This window comes from Oncorhynchus gorbuscha, linkage group LG14, assembly GCF_021184085.1.
Source record: "Oncorhynchus gorbuscha isolate QuinsamMale2020 ecotype Even-year linkage group LG14, OgorEven_v1.0, whole genome shotgun sequence".
In the NCBI taxonomy this organism is placed as follows: domain Eukaryota; kingdom Metazoa; phylum Chordata; class Actinopteri; order Salmoniformes; family Salmonidae; genus Oncorhynchus; species Oncorhynchus gorbuscha.
This window is the reverse complement of record NC_060186.1, coordinates 25,711,331-25,732,043: the sequence shown is the minus strand read 5'-3', so window position 1 is coordinate 25,732,043 and position 20,713 is coordinate 25,711,331. Positions and strand designations below refer to the sequence as shown.

Below are 20,713 nucleotides of genomic sequence, written 5' to 3'. Positions count from 1 at the left end.
GGAAAAAGGGACCGTAGTTATTGCAAGTCTGTAGAAGATTGGTACTTTAGCTCTACCTGACCTGCTTGTAAAATGCACCGTTTTTAGTAGTAGGACTCAAGGAGAGGATTTACGGTGTGTCATGGAGTCTCTCATATGATGTTCTCTCCATGAGTTCAGCGGTTGTGTGTGTAAATGTGTGAGCATGTTTGTTTGTCTGTTTGTTTTGCGCCTGCGACATAGTGTTCCGTGAACCTTGTGGACTCTGCTCCAGGATTCCTATGATTGGGTCCCTACCTCTCTCATGGTCACTCACATTTTTTTAGGGGACGACCTGAATGTCGACATGATCAAAGGGTTCACATGAGTGGTGGCCGGTGGGTTACTGATTACTGTAGAATGGATGTTTGAGTTTCAGCCAATCAACATCCAGCATCCAAACTACCTGGGCTATAATGCCTCTTTAAGATAAAGGTTTGCTTTTCAACCAGTCCTGTCAGTGAAATCCTCTGCTGCTCTAACACATCTCTCCATCTCCTCGTGGGACCTCTGCTGCTGCACTGGTAAAAACTGGTATTTTTGTATTTGTTTTAAATCAATATACTGTATTTCACAACATTCCTTGTGCTGGAAAGTGTGTGTTGTACATAGTATGTTGATTGATTTGATTGATAATTGGTAATAATGACTAGAGCAACAGGAGGAGAAAATGATTATGTAATGCTTAACCTGCGTAGCTGCGCTGACATTTGTGTACTTATGAAAATGTGATTCTAACGGAAGGTTTTTGACCATCACAGTAGTCAACCCCAGATCTTGCCGTCTGTCTGCCCGTAGGTCCGCTGGTTCACTCTACATTTACCTGTGTCAACCGCGGAGGTCATCATGAGTGTTGAAACTAAGGCGCCCCGGGTGCCTTGCTGCTCCAAACTGAAGGTCAGTGTTTTAATTCCTCAATGCGTCTTCATCAGGGTATTCAGGGTAGTAAGGACGTGTGCCTCCTAGTAGATGATGCAGAGAAACAGTCAAGTTAGATGTACTTGGAAAGAAACATTTGGAACTTAATAGTGGTCCACACAGAACATGCAAGGAGAACTTAACTGGTGTCTCTTGAAAAATACATATCCTGGAAATGTTCAAGAAGATGAAATAAGACTGATTGAAGTATTGGCCAGACAGGCAGAAACTAGGGAATAGTGCCATTCTCTCGTGGAAGCCTTATGTTCCATATAGGAATGAAGACGACTAAGTAAGTCAAGTATTGACAGGCCGCCTGTGTCAGGTAAAAAATCTTCCCAGCGTGAAATAGTTCCCAGTTCAATAATTGCATGTGCGTCTCTTTATGTGGATGGCTGAGCTCATGCGGATGTTTCTCTCTCACCCTCCCTTGCCCTTGATTTAGTTATCTAACTGACAAATATATGCACTGTCAATCAAAAAAGTAGTGCCCAAAAAATCTCTTCTCACATCAACTTTGTTGCTCAAGTCTGGGTGTTTATATGCTGACCTCATGCCTCAACAAGCTTCTGATTGGTCAGTGTCAATACTCCGTGTCACCATTGATTGGCAGATGTGTGAAGCATATGCGCTTGCCCACAGAATAGTTAGAAGGTGTGAGAGGGAAGCATCCTCACGAGCTCAGTCATCCACATAAAGAGATACGCTTGCAACTATTGAACTGGCAACGTTGTCACGCTGGGGGAAATTTTACAGCATGACGTCACAATCAGAACAAGATCAGAACTATTGTGAACTATTTCACGCTGGGAAGATTTTTTAACCTGGCAGCCTGGCTGTTATATTCACTGCTGTGTCCTATGGCCAATGGGATTGCAGTGATTGTGTAAACGTATTCCATGGAGAGCCTCTGACCCAGACCTTTACCGACAACTCTGGAGTTGTTTATTCTCTGTACAGCTCAGGTTCGGCCTTTTAGAAGAAGAAAAACACCAACGGCAGATTGACTAACAACTATATCTGAACTGAAGGGACTGAAGGTGTGGGAGGCCAAATAGGCAAAAAGGTGGTGAAGCAGGAGGGGTGGATACAAGAGTTACACGTTTTGCTGAGTCATCCAACAGCCAGACCTGTAAAATGACAAAGCAGTTTTTCAACCTAAATATTTGGTTGAAAGACAGTGTCTGTACACACATTCACTTATAGATGTATTTTTATTTAACATTATTTCATAGATCAATAATAGTTATTCAAAGTTAGTCCCTAGAACTGACTGTTACGGTGGTCGATAACCTGTTACTTTGTCTGTTATGAATCCCATAACTGAAGAGATATCAGCACGTGGCTGGATGACAACACCTTTTCCAAATGGGTCAAATGAGTCTTGTTGTCTGTGTCTGGGTATTATTCGTTTCTTTAGGATCGTCTTGAACTACAGTAGATGTCCTGTCTTATGAACAATCAACTGTAGGACAGTGGAAGTGGTGTCAAACAATCCATACTCATGTTTTCCTGACCCTTCGATGTTGTTTCGTGTGCTCTGGGTAGATTTCGGATGTCAGTTTACCCTTCCCAACCCCCAACATTAACTATAATCCGGAGAAACACAAATCTGGCCCCAGATCAACATCTAGACTCTAGGGACATTGCCTTCATCTAACTCTGCTTTGTGTTTATTTTCATAGCTGTTCCTGGTTTCCCTGTCCTTTGTGTACTTCGCAAAAGCCTTCGGGGGAAGCTACATGAAGAGTTCTGTCACCCAGATAGAGAGACGCTTCGACATCCCCAGCTCACTTATAGGAGTCATCGATGGCAGCTTTGAGATTGGTAGGCCTAATGTCCTGAGTACTTAGTCCTAAGGCCTTGTTTGCACAGGGCCCGAAATCAATAGATGATGTTTATTGTTCTTACAAGAGGACATCAAACCCTGGCCCCTAGACCCATATACGTACTTGTCCTGAACATCTATGTAAGCAGCACAGTTCAAGGCCTCCACCTAACCATACCATGTTTCTTTTTATGTGTGGTCTTGCTGCACAATCAAAATTCCTCTGGGACAAATAAGGTCGAAAGTTAAAGGCCTGTAATGGGCTAGGTGGAATTTTCACCATTTTGCTCACAATCCTTTACGAAATACATTCCAAGAAGTATCAGGGTTGATTTGATTCTGAACAGTAAAAGCCTGTGCCCTGTGAGGTGTTGCCTTCTAACTTTCGCTCCATAAACATGACTCATTGGCCGTGTCATGCTTCTGTTCTCTCTCCTACCAGGTAACCTGCTGGTGATAGCATTTGTGAGCTACTTTGGGGCGAAGCTCCACAGGCCCAGACTGATAGGGATTGGCTGTCTCATTATGGCTGCTGGGGCCTTCCTAACTGCTCTGCCACACTTCTTCCAGGGACAGTGAGTACACCCCTTATTGGGTTTATTGACAATTTATCTCTAGGCGGTTTATATTTGTGAATAGTGTATACATGTCAATTGAACGCGAGGCTTGACAATAAAGAATTGAGAGAAAATCTTAACACTTCTAAAAGAAGTGGTACAAAAACAAAAACAAAGAAATGCTTGGGTATGAAGAAGGGACACGTGCCTTCTCAGGGCCACTGTATCACTTTACAGAGGAAACATACATTTCATTTCTTTCCCATGCAGGTATGTATATGAAACAACCCTGTCACATATACCTGAGGAAAACTCGACAGAAAGTATACTGCCTTGTCTGGCCAACACGAGTCATCTGGTCATAAATGATCTGTCCACAGCTGCGAGTAAAGCAGGTAACGAGTCATTCACCATCACTGCAGCATCAGAGTCTGGCTGCATCTGGGAACTGTAGTCTACATACAGTATTGCGGGCTCAATGGAATACATGGTATGGAATTAATGGAACAGTATCAAACATATGGAAAACACGACTCCGTTCCATCTACTCCATTCCAGCCATGACAATGAGCCCATTGTTCTATAGTTCCTCCTACCAACCTCCACTGTGCCAATCTCAGATAAATGGTGTGTCACAGCTTAAAAGTGCCAGAGGCGTCACTACAGACCCGGGTTCGATTCCAGGCTGTGTCACAACTGGCCGTGACCAGGAGTCCCATAGGGCGGTGCACATTTTGGCCCAGCGTCGTCCGAGTTAGTGGAGGGTTTGGCCGGGTTGGGCTTTACATGGCTCATTACACTGTTGTGGCGGGCCGGACTTTGGTCGTCAGTCGAACAGTGTTTCCTCAGACATATTGGTGCAGCTGGCTGCCAGGTTGGGCGAGTGTTAATAAGATGCGTGGTTTGGCGGGTAATGTTTCGGTGAGAACACATGACTCAACCTTCGCCTCTACCGAGCCCGTTGGAGAGTTACAGCGATGAGACAAGATTGGATATCACAAAATTGGATTTAATTATTATTTTTTTATATTAAAAATTGCCACAAGTTTTTTTTTTATGGAGCATCAATGTGTATTCAAGACCATTTTACCCTTAAGGACAAGAAAGTTGATCCTAATTGTATGCCTTTTTTTTCCTGAATACTGGTCCTAGGAAACCAAAATTGTGTACTTTTTTGTTTTGGTACTAGCCCTAACACACCTGATTTAAAGCAAAGGATTGATGAGTGGATAAGTTGAATCAAGTGTCTTATTGCAAAGGCAAAAAACAAAAATATGCACACCTTTGAGCCCCCAGGATTTAAGAAAGCGTGCTTTGTGCTCCCCACAGCGTGTGAGAAGGAGGCAGGCTCGTCCATGTGGATCTATGTATTCCTGGGTAACATGCTGCGAGGGATCGGAGAGACGCCTGTGATGCCTTTAGGAGTGTCCTATCTGGACGACTACGCCAGAAAGGAGAACACCGCCATCTACCTTGGTTAGTTAAACACTTTTCAGGTGTACCATATCAACATTGGTTAGTAAACCTCTTTTTATACCGTACGACATCTCTTCAACCTCTTCCATACCACACCGCTCCCTGATGAAGTTTCCCCTAGATGTAGGTCTAGGATTAGCTTCCCCTCCTCAATCCTAAACTGAACCATTAGTGGGGAAATGAAAACTGACCCAAGATCAGGAGCTTGGGGCAACTTCACCCAACACCTCCCACTTGTATTGTGTAAACCTTGGTTAGAAACAACCTCTTCATGCATTCCATATCAAAATATGCCATCCTGCAAATAGCAATAGCTGACTTAGATGTATCAGCTACAGCAAACCATATGGCAAACGAATATGGCCAAACTATCGAACTAACTTCAGTTGAATCTACTGTCTTTTCTGTTGCTCGAACTGTATCTGAAGAAGTCTCCCTGTCTCCTCTGCCTCAGCGTGTTTACAGACTGTTGGCATCCTGGGGCCTGTATTTGGCTTCATGTTTGGCTCCTTCTGTGCCAAGATCTACGTGGACATTGGCTCTGTGGATTTAGGTAACTGACTCTTGAATGAACAAATCATACATTGTCTATTTTATGTACGTTAGGATGTATTTATATGTGCACATCAATATTGTATTTATGTTACTAATAATCATGTTGCATTTGCCTCATTTATTAGTTACTAAGTTGCTTCTACACCTGCATTGCTTGCTGTTTGGGGTTTTAGGCTGGGTTTCTGTACAGCACTTTGATATATCAGCTGATGTAAGAAGGGCTTTATAAATACATTTGATTTTCATTTATTTTAATTTAATCCATCTATTTGGGTGGAATCTGAAGTTGATTAACTTCTATGGTGTTGCTAAATCGTGTCAGAGGGTAGTTGTTTGTGTGGTTTGTTTGCAGAACGGTTTGGTCATCTCGGGTTATTGGTTGGGACTTTTTGGGTGCTGATGGTCATTTCTAAACATAGAGACATTTACATCGGTTTGCATTAAGATAATAATTCTCCTGTCTATCTAGTATAACAGTATATTTTTTATCCACACAGCAAATTGGGCAGTGATCACTTTTGTTGATTTTTCGAATGAACATTTCTAATGTTCATTCAGGAGTTCAATGAACTCTGTACGAGTTAAATTAACACTCAGTGGTGTTAAAATAACCCCGGTGTTGATGTTAATAACCAGTGTTGAACCAAAACCACACCCATCATTATCATATATCCTAGCATGCTCTATTACAGGGTGAATTTTTAAATTGTTTGTTTCAATTTCTGTATTTTTCTAAATGTACATTGATTGATGAATTAACTTTATGCAATTCAATTATAAATAATATTACATTGTTCTAAACGAATCCAATCTGTTACTTGGACTTATTTCACCCATTACTGAAATGGTTGTTCAAGTTTATATGCTTTATGTACTGTCATATCTCTGTTTTCCCAACCCTGGCAATCATGCTGAATGCAGGTTGCGAGTCAATAACAATTCCGAATGTTTGATATTCTCATTCTGGCTGGATTCCAATAGGAATTACACATGACTTTGCAAGCCAGCATGATGTGACTTGCAGACCTGAAGTGGCTTGTAAAACCATGAGTTTCAGGCCACAGTATTAGGGTAAAACTAAGCCTTATGAAATACAGAGTATACAAAATAGTATTTCATACGGTTCTTTCCATGATATAGACTGACCAGGTGAATCCAGGTGAACGCTATGATCCCACATTGATCCCACATTGATGGCACTTGTTAAATCCCCTTCAATCAGTGTAAAAGAAGGGTAGGAGACAGGTTAAATAATTACTTTTAAGCCGTAAGACAGTTGAGACATGGATTGTGTGTTTGAGCCATTCAGAGGGTGAACGGGCAAGACAAAAGAAGTGCCTTTGAACAGGGTATGGTAGTAGGTGCCAGGCACACCAGTTTATGTCAAGAACTGCAATGCTGTTGGGTTTTTCACACTCAACAATTTCCCGTGTGTATCAATAATGGGTCACCACCCAAAGGACAGCCAGCCAACTTGACACAATTGCCAGCCAACATGGGCCAGCAGTTCTCAATGATAGGAAGGTGTTCTTAATGTTTGTGCACTCATTATTGTAGTGTCTTAAAGAATTTGATTGTAATGAAAACATATACGCTTTGGATCGCACTTGGTGATGGTCACAAGACTGAAAATCAATGAACAACCATGTCTCTGTCACTAACATATACAGACATGGGAGGTAACTACTCGAAAGGCACACTGGAAAATATACAAACAAGACCTTACACTAAGCAAAGTGTTAATTTAACACTGAAAAGTGTGGACCTGTATAGACACTGGAACAGTGTAAGAATCGGTGTTTATTCAACTGGAGAATTTGCTGTGTAGTAATGCTGTTCTTTAAAGAGCTAAGATTACCAGGGATTTCTGTAGAGCTAATTGTGCCATGTAGCTGAGTCTTCACATTATGACCATTACTTGATAACATTGATATTGATATTATTGCTATTATTTCAGATTGTCATGGAATGAATGAATTCAGCAGCCCAGTTAGTTATTTTAAGGCAATGTCTGATCAACTGACCATGTTCACCCTCATACTCACTCACATCTGTATCTCACTCCTACCCACAGAGAGCATCTCCATCAACCACAAGGACTCTCGCTGGGTGGGGGCCTGGTGGTTAGGCTTCCTGGTATCTGGCTTCCTGATGCTCCTGGCTGGGATTCCATTTTGGTTCCTCCCCAATACTCTGGCTAAGCAGTGCAAGAGCCCCAGCAAAAAGAGACAGAAGGAGGACATACAGGCGAAGAGCTCCTCTGACACCCCAGAGGTGGAGCCGGAGCAGGGCAGTTTCCTACCGGAGGACAACACTGAGGAGGATGCACCACAGCCTGTCACCATGGCTGCCATGGCTAAAGGTATTGCGGGATTGATTCCATTTACATTCCTAGTCCCTTCGCCTAGCTTCAGAGAGGGTGGGGTAGGTGTTGGAAAAAGTAATTGCTCCACCTTGCCCAAAGTTGTGTTTCTGATAACTAACCTTCATCTGTCCAATACTTTGAAATCTATGATCCCAGAGTTGTTAGGTGCTGGGGAAAGAGGCTAGTGACTAATGGAACTGGGGCGGCGGAATTCTTGCATTGTCTTCAATCATTGATGGACATTACAGCTTAGACAAACCTGATCCAGAGTCTGACCACTGACCCTTAACAGACCCCAAACCCCTGACCCCATTTAAGCACTAATCTATGCGAGATATAGGACCGACAACTTAGTGACAGTACAGACTCTGACTACAGCCAAATGATTACAAATACCACATTCCATTGACCACATTTCATTATATGGTGGATACTGTACCTATGATATTGATACTGTACCTTATCTATGACATTATACTAGAGTGATCAATGTATTGCTGAACATTGGATTTCCCTGCCTCCAACTATTTTGACGTTACTGAATACTACAATATGCCTTTCTGAATGGTAATTTCTTGGTATTTCCAGATTTTGTGCCGTCCCTGAAAAGGCTGTTCAGCAACAAAGTCTACCTGCTGATCATCCTGACATCCGTGGTGGCATTCAATGGCTTCATAGGGATGATCACCTTCAAACCCAAGTTCATGGAGCAGGTCTACGGGCAGTCTCCCTCCAAGGCAATCTTCTTGATAGGTCGGCAACAGTACAAGAGGCACACACAGACACGTTCTCTCTCCTTCTCTCTCCTCCACTCAGAAGAGAGCCGAAGCCACGTTGCCACTGAAAGAACATGTGACTGAGATAAACATGACTAAAAGTGTGTGCATGTGTGGGCAGCAACTTTAAACTGAAAGAGCACTCTGCACTGTTATTAGATAGTCCAGTAGCTAACCTGATTACTCACCACCACTTGTCCACGAGTATCTAGCTCATATTGTGCATGACTGCCATGCAACACTTTTCCCACACAGCTTATACTGTCAGCAGTAACAGTGCATTTAAAATACTCTGCTATGCATTAGTTATACACATGTATCCATCTATGCTCAACTACTTTCCTGACAGTCTTTACAAATCTTTCAATTTAGCCTGTTTTATGTTTTAAAATGTGATTGCATGGCAAATGATTTGACCACTTTTGGGAGAATAAAGTACTACAGACTTGTCTGTCTCTGTCCAGGTTCGATGAACCTGCCTGCGGTGGCAGTTGGGGTCATCGTGGGAGGCTTGGTGATGAAGCGGTTCAAGCTGAGCGTTCTGGGAGCCGCCCGACTCTCCATTGTCTCCTCCTTCCTCTCCTTCTGCCTCCTGCTCATCCAGTACTTCCTACAGTGTGACAACTCAGAGGTGGCTGGCCTCACCATGACCTATCAAGGGTAAGTACTGTAGTTCATGTAATATACAATGCTATCAGAAGGTATCCACACCCCTTGACTTTTTCCAAATTTTGTTAGGTTACAGCCTGAATTTAAAATGGATTACATTGAGATTTTGTGTCACTGGCCTACACACAATACCTCATAATGTCAAAGTGGGATTATGTTTTTTACATTTTTACAAATTACATAGGAATCAAAAGAATGAATGAAAAGTCTTTAAGTCAATAAGTATGCAACCCCTTTCTTATGGCAAGCCTAAATATGTTCAGGTGTACAGATTTGCTTAACAAGTCACGTAAAAAGTTGCATAGACTTACTTTGCCTGGAATAATAGTGTACCCCACACATACAATTAATTATCTGTAAGGTCGCTCAGTCAAGCAGTGAATTTCAAAAACAGATTCAACCACAAACACCAGGGAGGTTTTTCCAATGCCTCGCAAATGGCACCTATTGGTAGATGTGTAAAAAAAATGAAAAAACACACCTTGAATATCTTTTTTGAGCATGGTGAAGTTATTCATTACTCTTTGGATGGGGTATCAATACACCCAGTCACTGCAAATATACAGGCGTCCTTCCTAACTCAGTTGCCGGAGAGGAAGGAAACCGCTTAGGGATTTCACCATGAGGCCAATTGTGACGTTAAAACAGTTACAGAATTGACTGGCTGTGGTAGGAGAAAACTTAGGATGGATCAACAGCATTGTAGTTACTCCACAATACTAACCTAATTCACAGAGTGAAAAGAAGGAAGCTTGTACATAAAAAAATGTTGCAACAAGGCACTAAAGTAATACTGCAGAAAATGTGGCAAAGTCATTCATTTCTTGTTGTGAATAACAAACATGTTTGGGGACAAATCCAATAAAACACATTACGCAAGGACAAACCTAAAACATAAGACCAAATCTACACTGTAGTTGCTTACCAATAAGACAGTGAATGTTCCTGAGTGGCAAGACGCGGAAATGGTTGTCTATCAATGGTCAACAATCAATTTGAAAGAGTTAAGAACTTTGAAAAGAATAAATGGGCAAATGTTGTACAATCCAGGTGTGGAAAGCTCTTAGGCCAGAAAGACTCAGCTGTAATCGCTGCCAAAGAGGCTTCTACAAAGTATTCCCTCAGGGGTGTCAAGACTTATGTAAATTCAATATTTCTGTATTTAATTTTCAATTCATTTTCAAAAATGCCTACCAACATGTTTTGACTTCATCATAATGGTGTATTGTGTGTAAAAGGTATATATAAACTCAACAAAAAAAATAAACATAATTTTTTCAGGACCCTGTCTTTCAAAGATAATTGGTCAAATCCAAATAACTTCACGAATCTTCATTGTAAAGGGTTTAAACACGGCTTCCCATGTTTGTTCAATGAATCATGAACAATTAATGAACATGCACCGGTGGAACGGTCGTTAAGACAATAACAGCTTACAGACAGTAGGCAATTAAGGTCACAGTGACACTAAAAAGGGCCTTCCTACTGACTCTGAAAAACACCAAAAGAAAGATTCCCAGGGTCCCTGCTCATCGGCGTGAACGTGCCTTAGGCATGCTGCAATAAGGCATGGGGACTGTAGATGTGGCCAGGGCAATAAATGTCAATGTCCTGTGGCAGACCAGGGGGTTTGGTCAAGACGTTTACCCAGTTCAGACACAGACAGAGAAGGATTAGCTCAGTTTCAAGGGTGTTTATTTAAATTATAGTTCAAAAAAGAAAAGATCTCCCCCATGAGACCCTCTCCGGGATACCGTCTTCTGGGCTCTGGGTCTTGCTGTATCCTGTTTGGCACACAAACTCCCTCGTTTCCGCTCGGGCACCGTCTCCAACTACACGGAAGTCACCTTACTTCCCCCAGTCCCCTTGTGTGCTGCCCTTCTGGCAGCCTTATGGGGCTTGTACAGCTGGTGAGCAATCAGCCCTTGATTACTCACAAGCTCCCAATCAACCCCAATTAGTCACGGCTGGGGAGCCAGTCGAGACCTGGCACGTCCAGCAGATGGAGCCATCGCCTCATGATGTACACCCCATCTGCTACCAGGCCTCGACGAGTCTCCCCCTGGTGGCTGACCAGCTGTACGCCACAGTCCGTACTGTGAGACGCCTAAGACAGCGGTACAGCGAGACAGGAGAGACACCGGATTGCCCTCGCAGTGGCAGACCACGTGTAACAACACCTGAACAGGATCGGTACATCTGAACATCACACCTGCGGGACAGGTACAGGATGGCAACAACAACTGCCCAAGATACACCAGGAACGCACAATCCCTCCATCAGTGCTCAGACTGTCGGCAATAGGCTGAGAGAGGCTGGACTGAAGGCTTGTAGGCCTGTAAGGCAGGTCCTCACCAGACATCACCGGCAACAACGTCGCCTATGGGCACAAGACAGGACTGGCAAAAAGTGCTCTTCACTGACGAGTCGCGGTTTTGTCTCACCAGGAGTGATGGATTCACAATTATTGTCGAAGGAATGAGCATTACACCGAGGCCTGTACTCTGGAGCGGGATTGATTTGGAGGTGGCGGGGCCATCATGGTCTCGGGCGGTGTGTCACAGCATCATTGGGCTGAGCTTGTTGTCATTGCAGGCAATCTCAACGCTGTGCGTTACAGGGAAGACATCCTCCTCCCTCATGTGGTACCCTTCCTGCAGGCTCATCCTGACATGGCCCTCCACTGTGACAATGCCACCAGCCATACTGCTCATTCTGTGTGTGATTTTCTGCAAGACAGGAATGTCAGTGTTCTGCCATGGCCAGCGAAGAGCCCGGATCTCAATCCCATTGAGCAAGTCTGGGACCTGTTGTATCGGAGGGTATGAGGCTATGGCCATTCCCCCCAGAAATGTCCGGGAACTTGCAGGTGCCTTGGTAGAAGAGTGGGGTAACATCTCACAGCAAGAGCTGGCAAATCTGGTGCAGTCCATGAGGAGGAGATGCACTGCAGCACTTAATGCAGCTGGTGGCCACACCAGATACTGACTGTTACGTTTGACCCCCCCCCCCCCTTTGTTCAGGGACACATTATTACATTTCTGTTAGTCACATGTCTGTGGAACTTGTTCAGTTTGTGTTTCAGTTGTTGAATCTTATTTTGTTCATACAAATATTTACACGTTAAGTTTGCTGAAAACTAACACAGTTGACAGTGAGATGACTTTTTTTTGTTTGTTGCTGAGTTCATATTATTCCATTTTGAATTCAGGCAGTAACACAACAAAATGCGGAAAAAGTCAAGGGAATACTTTCTGAAAGCACTGTAAAGGTTAGGGTTAGGGTTAGTTCCTCTCCTGCCTCCTCATCCAATACTTCCTACAGTGTGACAACCCAAGAAGTGGGTTACCAAGGGTATATACTGTAGTTCATATGGCGTAAATAGAGTAAAATAATTTGTAGAAATGTAATATCTGGGGACTTAGCATTTATACGGTGATTCTAAGAGAAGGCATGAAGCACAGTGTGCTTGCTACAAAATCAGATTTTGCTTGACTATTACTACTGCTACTGATTCAGATAATATAAGATAACAAAATACAAACTTTGATCTTTGTCTTTGTGTTCATTATCGTTGCACTGGACTGCCGTGTAAAACAATAAACACAATACATTGTCACACTTTTGACTCATAGCTACATTGTTACCTTTATCCTCCAGGGCTACAGAGGTGTCTTACCAACAGGAGAGCTTGCTATCTCAGTGTAACATGGGCTGCTCCTGTTCCCTGAAACACTGGGACCCTGTGTGTGCCAGAAATGGCATCACCTATGCCTCCCCCTGTCTTGCTGGCTGCAAGATCTCCACGGGCGTAGGCAAGGAGATGGTAAGACATCTCATGACTAAACGTCTAAATGTTATCCGAGTTACTCTCAACTCCTCTGGCCTTGTTTATTAACACATGAACGCATGGCTCTGTTGTTACAGAGGTCTCTGTTTCCATAGGGACAACATATGAGTGTAGAACTCCAGCGAACACTTCGGAATGTTACATACTATACCACACAATCCGTTGCGTTAGTACCGGGGCTGGAGCCAAAACCTGTGCACCCTTGTGGGTCAAACCCATAACCAACTTTGATGAATTTAAAGTCGCTGTTTCTCCTTCTGTTTTTTTCCATCTTCTCCTTCCTCTGTTCCACAGGAGTTCCATAACTGCACATGTGTGCAGGAGCTGAAGGGGGGGCTGATGGCTCCACCAACCAACATGTCCGCCATCTTGGGACAGTGCCCCAGGAAGAGTGATTGTGACAGGATGTTTAAGTTCTACATGGCTGTCTCTGTCCTGGGGGCCTTCGTCTCTGCCTGCGGGGGCACATCTGGTTATATCGTCCTGCTCAGGTAAGACAAGACGTTAGGATGGATGGAGCTGCCCAGTGGTGGAAACAGTACCCAATTGTCATATTCGAGTCGAAGTAAAGATACCTTAATTGAAAATGGCTCAAGTTAAAGTGAAAGTCACCCAGTAAAATACTTCTTGAGTAAAAGTTTTAAAGTATTTGGTTTGAAAGTTAGTATTGAAAGGACATGTGATTTCAAAATTATACTTATGTATCAAAAGTAAAAGTAGAAATCATTTCAAATTCCTTATATTAAGCAAACATTCCAACACTCAGATATGATTCTGAGTGTCTGCCAGATCAGAGGCAGCTGGGATGACCAGGGATGTGCTCTTGTTAAGTGTGTGAATTGGACCATTTTCCAGTCTTAAGCATTCAACATGTCAGGGAAAATGTATGGTGTAAAAAGTACATTATTTTCATTAGGAATGTAGTGAAGTAAAAGTTGCCAAAAATATAAATAGTCAAGTACAAATACCCCCAAAAACTAGTAGAACTTTTTAACTTTACACAACTGAAACTGCCCACCTGTGATTGGAATCACTTTTGTATTGTTTTTGTTTGCAAACTTTGTTTACCCTCAATGTGTTGCTTTTGTTTTGTTTCAGATCTATACACCCCGATTTAAAATCACTGGCTCTTGGGATGCAGACATTGATAGGCAGAACTCTGGGTAAGTAAGAGAAGTTTGTTGAGGGTATGAACAATCGTAGAACCTTGTGTAACATTCTCAAAATGTTCTATTTTCATTCAATTTCTTTGGTTGAGGAACTTGAGAAAGTAAAACACTTCAGTAACTTGTGTTTTTTTTTTTTGCAGGTGGAATCCCTCCCCCTATCTACTTTGGAGCTTTGATTGACAGGACGTGTCTGAAGTGGGGATTAAAGCGATGTGGGGGTCAAGGAGCATGCAGATTCTACGACTCACATGCATTCAGGTACAGTCAACTGAACTCAACTGATAAATGGACTTTATTCTAACCTCTGTCCCTTCTCTCCCCCCGTAGAATAACGTTCCTGGGTCTGGTCTATTGTCTGTACGGCCTGGCCAACCTGCTGTGGGGGGTGCTGTACCTGCAACTGTCCAAGCGGCAGAAGAAGTTGGAACTGCGAAGCCAGGCCAAGGCTACAGCCCTGGAGGCCAATGGGAACAACAATCCCAATGGACATGCCATGGTCAGCATCTTTAAGAACAAAGATGACCTGGACAGGGACAATGAGAGCACCATCTGAGATACCAGAGATTTCCAAAACAAATGGTTTTTGATCCTGTATTGTGTCATGCCCATGATCCACCTGAAGTGTTTTTTGGGGGTATTTGGTGACTTGTCGAATGAACAAGTACATTGTGTTTTGCCACAACTCGGTACAGTCTTAAGCCAAGCCCCAGTACATTGGTAGGAATTGATCGCTATTTGTGAAACTGATTTTGCTGCTAGATCTGTTCGACCAAAGCCCTGATATATTTACCATCCTCTCAATGTTATTAATGCAGTATTCAATATACGAGACCCCAATGAAGTATTCCTCCCATATGAGTTATTATGAATAGTTTGCCAACCACAGGCCGCACCTATTACCTGTCTCTATCTCCCCCTTTCCCATCTGAAGGACCGTTGTACATACTATAAACAAAAAACCTCTTACAAGTTCTTTCGAAACTTGATTTCTGTCCTATTTCGATTTCTCTCTTGTTATATACAGTGCCTTGCAAAAGTATTCAGACCCATTGTATTTCTTCACATTTTAGTGTGTTACAAAGTGGATTAAAATGTATGTCAAAACATTTGTGGGGTCAACAATCTACACAAAACATGCGAAGCAACGTAAATACCATGAAACTATACGTGACATCAACTGTGTGAGCACATGTGAAAACATGATCGCATGTTAAATAAATGTGACAACAAGGGGAGGCAAAATGTCAGCATATCGCCATGACACTACACTGTTGGATTCGAAACGTTGAACATTGAGATATTTAAGACGCGATAGATCAGACGCTTAGTGTATTAAGGAGTGAGATCTGTAGAAAGACAGAGTGGCTGTGGAATGTGCTGGGTGGACGGGAGGAGATCAAAGGACTTCTATAGGGGAGGCAGATGGACATCTGTGGACTAGGCGAAGGAGAGGTTGAGGTCAGGAGGTGAGGTCAGATCCCACGAAGGGAGTAATAAGAGTTTAGTATCTGGTTACCCTCTTCCTGTGGAACCATAAGATGTAAGGATTGGAGAGAAGGAGGAGTGTCTTAAGTGGGATATATATACCTGTGATGGTGAGAAATGTTTGGCTGTCTGAATTACAGCTGTAAAGACCGTTTTTTAAAATATATATTATTTCACCCTTATTTAACCAGACAGGCTAGTTGAGAACAAGTTCTCATTTACAACTGCGACCTGGCCAAGATAAAGCAAAGCAGTGTGACACAAACAACAACACAGAGTTACACATGGAATAAACAAGCATACAGTCAATAACACAATAGAAAAAAAGTCTATATACAGTGTGTGCAAATGGCATGAGGAGGTAATGCAATAAATAGGCCATAGTAGCGAAGTAATTGGGCAGAATTAAACTTGGTTTTAAGCATCTCTGGTGTCTGTGAGTTGTTTACTCTGAAAAATAAGAACCTAACATCACAAGACATGTTAAAACACAATCTCATGAAATAAATGGGACAAGATAGGAGAGGAAAAATTTCAACATGTGATATCATGACACTAAACGTGACAACATTGGAGCACATAAAAACCCAGGTGTCAAATGTCATTTTGAAAATACTTGACATTAATTCAATTTAAACAGTCATGGTAAAGTATTCTGACTTAAAGTATTGTAAAACCTTGTACTGTGGCCTGTCGTAGCTGAATAAGAATTAGTTAGGTAACATGGATAAATAAGATGTTTTATTTATTTACATAATATGCTTATGTGGAGAAAGTCACTTGGGGCCCAGAGAGAGGAGAGGTCAGGCTTGTCTTTTACATGTTTGGTAAAAGGCAGAATATCAGAAAGGGAGAAGTCAGGTTTGAACATTGTCTTCATAATGAATATATCTGTGAAACCATGTAAAGGGCTCCACTATGTCTGTACCCCAGTCACTCCCTCATTTTCCCATTGGGGGGAGGAGTATGGCAGTGTCTGGAACCATTGTATGTCCCCTCTGATGTTGCACTTATCTTGAGATATATGTATATATAGTATATGACCTAGAGGCTCACTCCTCTCCGGGAGTTTGTCCAGGAGGGGGTATTTGAGATGGGAGTATCTAGAATTGACAATTGATATATGCCATTAGATGAGGTAATGTTATGGTAATAGGCAGTACCAAGAACCTCGTCTTAGAGAGCAAATTGAACGATAATGTATAGTTAAGAACAAGTTCTTATTTTATTCAGTGAGTTAACTGTCTGTTCTGGGGCAGAACGACAGATTTGTACCTTGTCAGCTCGGGGGTTTGAACTTGCAACCTTCCAGTTACTAGTCGAATGCTCTAACCACTAGGCTACCCTGCCGCCCTGTTCCATTGAGGTGTAGATTACATCATATTCCAGTGTTCCAACTTGAAAACAAGACCGCATGGGATTTCTCTTAATGCCGCTCTGTGCAGCCAATTTCTGCTTCAGTTATAATATCGGTAGGCGCTTGTGTATTTGACAATTATAGAAGCTATCTAGCTTACAAAGAATAACAACAAAAATATCTTGTTAACAGAAGAAAGGAAGACAAAATAAGGACAAAAGAAGGACAGAAGAAAAAGGAAAAGAAAGAGGACAACAAAGTGAAACAGTCAGCACTTCTATTGCAACTTCGTATTTCGTCGTCCTAACGTAGTCTACACTGCTATCTGCCCAGCAGCTAGCCAGCTAGCAAATGTCCACCGTCTACCGAATAGCAGCACTGTAGAAACTATTACACTCAACTGAACGACTTGATTAGTGTAGTGTTAGCTAGCTACATAGTTGTCTTTGCTGTCTTCGTATCCAAGATAATTGTGTAGATTAGAGCGTGTAGTCTTAGAGTGATTATCTTAATTTATCGAGGTTAGCTAGCCAGCTATTTGTCGTCCTTAACGTAGGAGACACTGCTAGCTAGCCAACAGCTAGCCAACGTCTACTGAATAGAACTTCCGCACTCAACAACCCGGTCGCATTCTGCTTCGCTCCACAGGTAGTATCACATTTTTCATTTCATTTCATTACAGCACAACGGTTTGATTTGTTTGATCGTAGCTAGCTACATAGCTAGCTACATAGCCGTCTGTGTATCAAAGATAATTGTGTAGTCTAGAGCAATTTTCTAGGTTAGCTAGCCAGCTATTGTCGTTCTTTTAACGCAACGTAACGTAATCAACACTGCTAGCTAGCCAGCTAGCCCCCGAATAGCAGCACTGTAGAAACTATTACACTCAACGGAACGACTTGATTAGTGTAGTGTCAACAACGCAGCCACTGCCAGCTAGCCTACAAAGTCAACAACGCAGCCACTGCCAGCTAGCCTACTTCAGCAGTACTGTATCATTTTAATCATTTTAGTCAATAAGATTCTTGCTACGTAAGCTTAACTTTCTGAACATTCGAGACGTGTAGTCCACTTGTCATTCCAATCTCCTTGCATTAGCGTAGCCTCTTCTGTAGCCTGTCAACTATGTGTCTGTCTATCCCTGTTCTCTCCTCTCTGCACAGACCATACAAACGCTCCACACCGCGTGGCCGCTGCCACCCTAATCTGGTGGTCCCAGCGCACACGACCCACGTGGAATTCCAGGTCTCCGGTAGCCTCTGGAACTGCCGATCTGCAGCCAACAAGGCAGAGTTCATCTCAGCCTATGCCTCCCTCCAGTCCCTCGACTTCTTGGCACTGACAGAAACATGGATCACCACAGATAACAATGCTACTCCTACTGCTCTCTCTTCGTCCGCCCACGTGTTCTCGCACACCCCGAGAGCTTCTGGTCAGCGGGGTGGTGGCATCGGGATCCTTATCTCTCCCAAGTGGTCATTCTCTCTTTCTCCCCTTACCCATCTGTCTATCGCCTCCTTTGAATTTCATGCTGTCACAGTTACCAGCCCTTTCAAGCTTAACATCCTTATCATTTATCGCCTTCCAGGTCCCCTCGGAGAGTTCATCAATGAGCTTGATGCCTTGATAAGCTCCTTTCCTGAGGACGGCTCACCTCTCACAGTTCTGGGCGACTTTAACCTCCCCACGTCTACCTTTGACTCATTCCTCTCTGCCTCCTTCTTTCCACTCCTCTCCTCTTTTGACCTCACCCTCTCACCTTCCCCCCCTACTCACAAGGCAGGCAATATGCTCGACCTCATCTTTACTAGATGCTGTTCTTCCACTAACCTCATTGTAACTCCCCTCCAAGTCTCCGACCACTACCTTGTATCCTTTTCCCTCTCGCTCTCATCCAACAATTCCCACACTGCCCCTACTCGGATGGTATCGCACCGTCCCAACTTTCGCTCTCTCTCCCCCGCTACTCTCTCCTCTTCCATCCTATCATCTCTTCCCTCTGCTCAAACCTTCTCCAACCTATCTCCTGATTCTGCCTCCTCAACCCTTCTCTCCTCCCTTTTTGCATCCTTTGACTCTCTATGTCCCCTATCTTCCAGGCCGGCTCGGTCCTCCCCTCCCGCTCCGTGGCTTGACGACTCATTGCGAGCTCACAGAACAGGGCTCCGGGCAGCCGAGCGGAAATGGAGGAAAACTCGCCTCCCTGCGGACCTGGCATCCTTTCACTCCCTCCTCTCTACATTTTCCTCCTCTGTCTCTGCTGCTAAAGCCACTTTCTACCACTCTAAATTCCAAGCATCTGCCTCTAACCCTAGGAAGCTCTTTGCCACCTTCTCCTCCCTCCTGAATCCTCCCCCCCCTCCTCCCTCTCTGCAGATGACTTCGTTAACCATTTTGAAAAGAAGGTCGACGACATCCGATCCTCGTTTGCTAAGTCAAACGACACCGCTGGTTCTGCTCACACTGCCCTACCCTGTGCTCTGACCTCTTTCTCCCCTCTCTCTCCAGATGAAATCTCGCGTCTTGTGACGGCCGGCCGCCCAACAACCTGCCCGCTCGACCCTATCCCCTCCTCTCTTCTCCAGACCATTTCCGGAGACCTTCTCCCTTACCTCACCTCGCTCATCAACTTATCCCTGACCGCTGGCTACGTCGCTTCCGTCTTCAAGAGAGCGAGAGTTGCACCCCTTCTGAAAAAACCTACACTTGATCCCTCCGATGTCAACAACTACAGACCAGTATCCCTTCTTTCTTTTCTCTCCAAAACTCTTGAACGTGCCGTCCTTGGTCAGCTCTCCCGCTATCTCTCTCAGAATGACCTTCTTGATCCAAATCAGTCAGGTTTCAAGACTAGTCATTCAACTGAGACTGCTCTTCTCTTTATCACGGAGGCGCTCCGCACCGCTAAAGCTAACTCTCTCTCCTCTGCTCTCATCCTTCTAGACCTATCGGCTGCCTTCGATACTGTGAACCATCAGATCCTCCTCTCCACCCTCTCCGAGTTGGGCATCTCCGGCGCGGCCCACGCTTGGATTGCGTCCTACCTGACAGGTCGCTCCTACCAGGTGGCGTGGCGAGAATCTGTCTCCTCACCACGCGCTCTCACCACTGGTGTCCCCCAGGGCTCTGTTCTAGGCCCTCTCCTATTCTCGCTATACACCAAGTCACTTGGCTCTGTCATAACCTCACATGGTCTCTCCTATCATTGCTATGCAGACGACACACAATTAATCTTCTCCTTTCCCCCTTCTGATGACCAGGTGGCGAATCGCATCTCTGCATGTCTGGCAGACATATCAGTGTGGATGACGGATCACCACCTCAAGCTGAACTTCGGCAAGACGGAGCTGCTCTTCCTCCCGGGGGAAGGACTGCCCGTTCCATGATCTCGCCATCACGGTTGACAACTTCATTGTGTCCTCCTCTCAGAGCGCTAAGAACCTTGGCGTGATCCGGGACAACACCCTGTCGTTCTCAACTAACATCAAGGCGGTGGCCCGTTCCTGTAGGTTCATGCTCTACAACATCCGCAGAGTACGAACCTGCCTCACACAGGAAGCGGCGCAGGTCCTAATCCAGGCACTTGTCATCTCCCGTCTGGATTACTGCAACTCGCTGTTGGCTGGGCTCCCTGCCTGTGCCATTAAACCCCTACAACTCATCCAGAACGCCGCAGCCCGTCTAGTGTTC

At 44.0% G+C, this 20,713-nt stretch overlaps 1 protein-coding gene across 1 annotated transcript; it reads left to right on the top strand.

Annotated features, from left to right (window-relative positions):
• The first annotated feature begins 307 nt into the window (after positions 1–307).
• slco1d1 (solute carrier organic anion transporter family, member 1D1) lies at positions 308–15,287 on the top strand. Its single transcript, XM_046297604.1, has 15 exons — positions 308–542; positions 817–915; positions 2,622–2,763; positions 3,207–3,339; positions 3,592–3,716; positions 4,651–4,797; positions 5,252–5,350; positions 7,427–7,714; positions 8,306–8,470; positions 8,958–9,153; positions 12,823–12,988; positions 13,307–13,503; positions 14,111–14,175; positions 14,322–14,439; positions 14,509–15,287. The coding sequence occupies exons 2-15, from the start codon at positions 865–867 to the stop codon at positions 14,732–14,734; spliced, it is 2,118 nt and encodes a 705-aa protein (XP_046153560.1). The 5' UTR covers positions 308–542; positions 817–864; the 3' UTR covers positions 14,735–15,287.
• The last annotated feature ends 5,426 nt before the right edge of the window (positions 15,288–20,713 follow it).